We start from the raw sequence: 5,807 nt of genomic DNA, 5'->3' as shown, positions 1-5,807 counted from the left end.
GAGAAGGCAAACACAACATACCAAAATCTTTGGGACACAGCAAAAGCAGTGATCAGATGTCAATAGATAGCAATCAATGCACACATCAAAAAAGAAGAAAGAGCCAAGATCAACACTTTAAATCAACATCTCAAACAATTAGAAAAAGAACAGCAAGAAAAATCAACAGTCACCAGAAGAAAGGAAATAACAAGGATTTAAGCAGAAATCAATGAAACAGAAAATAGAAATACAATAGAAAAAATCAATAAGACTAGAAGTTGGTTTTTTGAAAAGATTAATAAAATTGACAAATCACTGGCAAATTTAACAAAGGAAAAGAGGGAAAGAATACAAATAACAAGAGTAAGAAATGAAATAAGCAGAAGACATGAATAGGGACTTCAACAAAGAGGATATTCAGGTGTCCAACAAACATATGAAGAAATACTCACGATTATTAGCCATTAGAGAGATACAAATCAAAACAACCATGAGATAGCATCTTGCCCCAGCACTAGCAGCAAAGTTCAACAAGACAGAAAATAAGAAATGAAGGTGAGGATATGGAGGGATTGGGACTTTCATACACTGCTGGTGGGACTGTCAATCGATAAAACCACTGTGGAAAGCAGTATGGCAAACCCTTAAAAATATGGAATTAGAAATACTATTTGATCCAGCCATTCCATTACTAAGTATGTATCCTAAATAAGTGAGAGTCATGACAAGAACAGACATATGTACACCCATGTCCATCGCAGCACTGCTTACAATAGCCAAAAGACGGAAATAAGCCAGGTATCCATCAACAGAAGAATGGATAACCAAAGTATGGTATATACACACAATGGAATACTATGCAACCCTAAAGAATAATGTAGAATTGGCAAAACACCACTTAATGTGGATGAACTTGGAGGATATTATGATGAGTGAAATAAGTCAATCACAGGACAAATATTGTATTAGTCCATTATTGTAAAGAGTCAAGGAAAGGTTTATATACGAAAGAAAATGTTCTTTGTTGGTTACCAGGGGTGGGAGGGGAGGCGAGGGAACACTGTTAGGTAGAGACAAGTATTGACATGGTTGAAGAGAAGGGCAATGTACCAAATGTGAGTGATCAATTGAGGAAGAGGAAGACATAGAGAGGTTCATGGGAGGTACAGGCAACAAAGACAAAACTTTTTGCACAGTACTGCATTGTCAGTGAAGGCAAACATTGATATATGGCTGGATAGATGGGTGGAGAGGCTGAACTACTAGGTATGTGTATTCAGGGAAGAATGTGCCCAAGACTATGTATAGGGATGGCAGACAATGTTTCAGTGTATTTCAGACAATGTATTTGTATGTTCTTTGGAATTCCCAGGTATATAGTAGAGCTGACAAGGATCAAGATTGTTGTCACTGCTTGGCCACAGCCAGCTCCCAGAGTGAGTGAGTAGTCAGTCCTGTAGGCTCGGGACCAGAGTCACAGGGAACAGCAAGCTCAATTGGCATAACATACTATACAAAAACATTGTTCCACATCCTGCTTTGGCAAGTAATGACTGGATAGCTATGAGTTGGAGGAGACTTGACAGCACCTAAAAGCATCATGATTGTTTTGTTTTTCATCATTTAATTCATTACTGGTGGCATAGTGCCTAAGGCATTTGACTGCTAACTAGAAGGCTGGCAGTTCAAACCCACCAGCCACTCCTCAGAAGGAAAATTGGGCAACCTACTTCCATAGTGATACTGCATCAGAAACCAAGGAGGGGTCATTATGAGTCGGATAACTTGATGCCAGTGAGTTTGGTTCAGTTTGGTTTTATTGTTTTAGTATTTGATGAGACTTTCTTATTTTCTCCTTTTTATTTTGTTGAGAATGCCTATGATATGATAATTTTCCTTGAGGTTACCCTGTAATTTACTATGATCTTCCCTAGTTTAAAGCAGTCCATTTTATGTTTATATCACTTTGATTTGTCTCCCTTTTTGCTTTGTAGATATCATCATTTATAAACTGACATCATTGGTTCCCTATTTTGGATCTTTTAGGTTTATTGTATTTTTAATACTTCTATACCCAGTTTGATTTCCAGATTATGTTGTCATGTGTCTTAATCTCCCAGTGTTGTTTGTTGTTGTTGATTCTGTGTCCAAAGAACTCCCTTTAGCATTTCTTATGTTTGTTCTGGGTTTTGCAAATTCCCTTAATTTCTGTTTATCTGGGAATGTCCTAACATTGCCATTGTATCTAAGGGACAATTTTGCTGGATATACAATTCTTGGTTAGCAAGTTTTTCTTTCTGGGTTTAATATGTGTTGTCCCATTTCCTTCTTGACTGTATGGTTTTTGCCAAGAAATCAGAACTTAGTCTATTGGTTGTCCTTTGTAAGTGATTTCATTTTTCTTAAGCTGCTTTCAGGATTCTTTCTCTGTCTTTGGTTAAAAGCCAATCATAGCACAAGCATAAAACTCATCTTATATTCTCATTTACTTAATACATTCATTGGCATGTTCAAAAGATTAACTTACTTTATGTGTTAATCCAATTACTTGGGAAAAAAAAAAAGACTTATTTCTCTGCAAGCTACTCATTATAAAAATCACACAAAACATATGTATGGCTCACTTCACAGGAAATGATGCTTTCTTATTCTGTTAGCAATTGACATTTTGAAAAATCACTTACAAAATAATTCTGTATATTATTCTTTATCAGATTACACTCTCTTGGAACAATTAGAGTATATTTTATGTTGACAATTAAATTTATCTGAACATGGTTTCAAGTACATGGTTTTTAAATTAAAAAAAAAAAAACATTATTTATTTTAGAGGTCCATGCTCTCCAGGGATTAATATTCTATAATACAATACAATAGAGATGGAAGAATACAGTCTGCAGTATGGATTACATTTCAATATAAAGAAAAAAAAAATCCTAACAATTGGACCTATAAGGAGCATCATGATAAATGGAGAAAAGATTGAAGTTGTCAAAGACTTCACATTGTTTGGGTCTACAATCGAGGCCATTGGAAGCATCAGTCAGGACATCAGACTATGTATAGCAGTGAGTAAGTTGGCTGCAAACAACCTCTTTCAAGTGCTCAGGAGGAAGATGTCTCCTTGAGGACTAAGATGCACCTGACACTCTCAAAAAAACTCACTGCCATCAGTGGGATCCAACTCATAGCGACCCCTCCTTGGGTTTCTGAGACAGTATCACTACGCAAATAGATTGCCTAACCTTCCTTCAGAGAATGGCTGGTGGATTTGAACCACAAACCTTCTAGTGAGCAGTCAAATGACTTAGGCATTAGCCACCAGAGCTCCCCCGCCTGACACAAGCCATGGTATTTTCAGTTTCCTGCTAGGCATGTGAAAGCTGGTCAATGAATAAGGAAGACCGAAGAAGTATTGATGTTTTTGAGTTGTGGTGCTGGCAAAAAATGCTGAAAGTACCATGGACTGCTAAAGATCTAATAAATCTTTCCTAGAGGGAGTGTAGCCAGAATGCTCCTTGGAAGTGAGAATGGCCAGATTTCATCTCACCTTCATCAACACCTCATGTTGTAGGAAGGGACCATTCCCTGGTGAGGTGGAGGGTCAATGAAAGAGGGGAAGGCCCTTAATGAGATGGATTGTCACAGTGGCTGCTGCAATAGGCTCAAGTATAGCAAGGATCCTGGAACTGGTGCAGGACCAGGCATGTTTCATTCTACTGTGCATAGTTGGTCGCTATGAATCAAAGACGACTCGACCACACCTAACATCAATAATACAGTCAAAGCTCTCATTCATTTTATCCTTAAAAAGTTTATAGAGGAAATAAATTTAGAAATTTTATATGTTTAATATAGAGAGGTTTTCATACAGGATAACAGAAAGTTAAAGTGATAATGAACAGAATGGGAATAGTTTCTATGACCAAGCAACCTAAAGTAATCCAAGAATTAAATCTTAAGTATAAATTTGTAAACTTTAAAAATAAAATTAGTTTTTGTTCAATGTTTCTTATACATTTTCCCATTATTTCAATTGTTGCTGTTGTTGTTATGTGTGGTCAAGTCGGACCCGACTCATAGTGACCCCTCCTTGGGTTTCCGAGGCAGTATCACTATGGAAGTAGATTGCCCAACCTTCCTTCTGAGGAATGGCTGGTGGGTTTGAACCACCAGCCTTCTCGTTAGCAGTCAAGTGCCTTAGGCACTATGCTACCAGAGCTCTAGATAGTATTATTTGTCTAAAGCAGAAAATATCTTTTTGAATACAGTCCTGAAGGCTTGCTTTACTCGCTGGTTCCTCAGAGTGTAAATAAATGGGTTCAACAAAGGGGCAACTGAAGTATTGAGCACAGCTACTCCTTTGCTTAAAGTAACTCTTTCATCTGCTGATGACTTTATGTACATGAATATACAACTGCCATAAGTGATGGAGACAACAATCATGCGAGAAGAGCAGGTGGAAAAGGCTTTTTTCTTTTGCTGTGCTGGAGGAAATTTTAGAATTGTTTTAATGATGTAGGAATAAGAAATCATTACTAATGACAGTGAAACAATCACTATCACAAGTGCCAATAAAAAGGCAACCAATTCTAGCAAATGTGTGTCTGAGCAAGAAAGATTCAGGAAAGGAGAAATGTCACAAAAGAAATGGTTAATGATATTTGCAGCACAGATATCCAGGGTAGATATCAAAATCAGTGGAGGGAAAACTAGCAGTAATGCAGTTACCCAAGAGGTCAGTACAAGCTGGTGACAAACTGTGCTGCTCATGATGGATGTATAATACAAAGGTTTGCAGATGGCAACGTACCGGTCATAGGACATAACAGTTAGGAGGAAAAACTCTGTAACCCCAAGAAAGATATAAAAAAACATCTGAGAAATACAATCATTATAGGAAATGGTCTTTTCCTTGGTTATAATGGTGATTAGGAATCTAGGGATGCAAACAGTTGTGAATGAGATTTCCAGAAAAGAGAAATTACTGAGGAAGAAATACATCGGGGTCTTGAGACGGGAATCCAGCAGAGTGAGGGCAATGATAGTTAAATTCCCTGTCATGCTCAACAAGTAATTGACAAGTAGAAATAACAAAATGACAATCTGTAACTGAGAATTGTCTGTCAGCCCCAGTAAAATAAACTCCATCCGCTTTGTATGGTTCTTCATTTCTCTTTATGAGTTCATTTAAATTCTAGAAATAAAAAGGTACAAAAATCAGAAATTATAAGAGTAGCTTTGTCTTCAGGAAAAGATATATAAGGATCCATATTCAGACACATAACAATTTTTGATGTAATATTCCATAGAAGTTGAAGATAAGATCCAAAGCAGTGCAACCCACCCAAACCCATTACCCTCAAGTTGGATCCAACTCATAGCAACCCCTCCTTGGGTTTCTAAGGCAGTATCACTATGGAAGTAGATTGCCCAACCTTCCTTCCAATGAGTAGCTGATGGGTGTGAATCGCCAGCCTTCTGGTTAGCAGTCAAGTGCCTTAGGCATTAAGCCACCAGAGCTCCTAAGCAGTGCAACAGAAGCTGTTAATTAAGAGCTTACATATACTGCAAAATTAACTTTCTTTTGGAAATTGACCTACCAAAACCGTGATAGTTGATTTTTTTTTTTCTCTCTCTTACAAAGTTCCAATCAATTTAATCGTATTCAAAATTTAGCCAGCTGGTAAATGAATTAAATTAAAAACATGGATTCAGGATTCAAAGATAATTTATTCATTTTTAAGTTATTAATTTTATCATAATAAATATTGCTGGGTTTTGATAGATTAAGAATTACAAGGAAATTCTGAAACATGAATTTT

At 36.9% G+C, this 5,807-nt stretch overlaps 1 protein-coding gene across 1 annotated transcript; it reads right to left on the bottom strand.

Moving 5' to 3' along the window:
* Positions 1-4,215: 4,215 nt before the first annotated feature.
* Positions 4,216-5,154, bottom strand: LOC103212740 (olfactory receptor 6C70-like). The gene has a single exon (XM_007958692.1). The coding sequence runs from the start codon at positions 5,152-5,154 to the stop codon at positions 4,216-4,218; it is 939 nt and encodes a 312-aa protein (XP_007956883.1).
* Between the last annotated feature and the right edge of the window lie 653 nt (positions 5,155-5,807).

Source organism: Orycteropus afer, unplaced genomic scaffold (assembly GCF_000298275.1).
Source record: "Orycteropus afer afer isolate SDZICR_OR568_19922 unplaced genomic scaffold, OryAfe1.0 scaffold01082, whole genome shotgun sequence".
Lineage (NCBI taxonomy): Eukaryota > Metazoa > Chordata > Mammalia > Tubulidentata > Orycteropodidae > Orycteropus > Orycteropus afer.
This window is presented reverse-complemented; position numbering and strand designations above follow the sequence as displayed.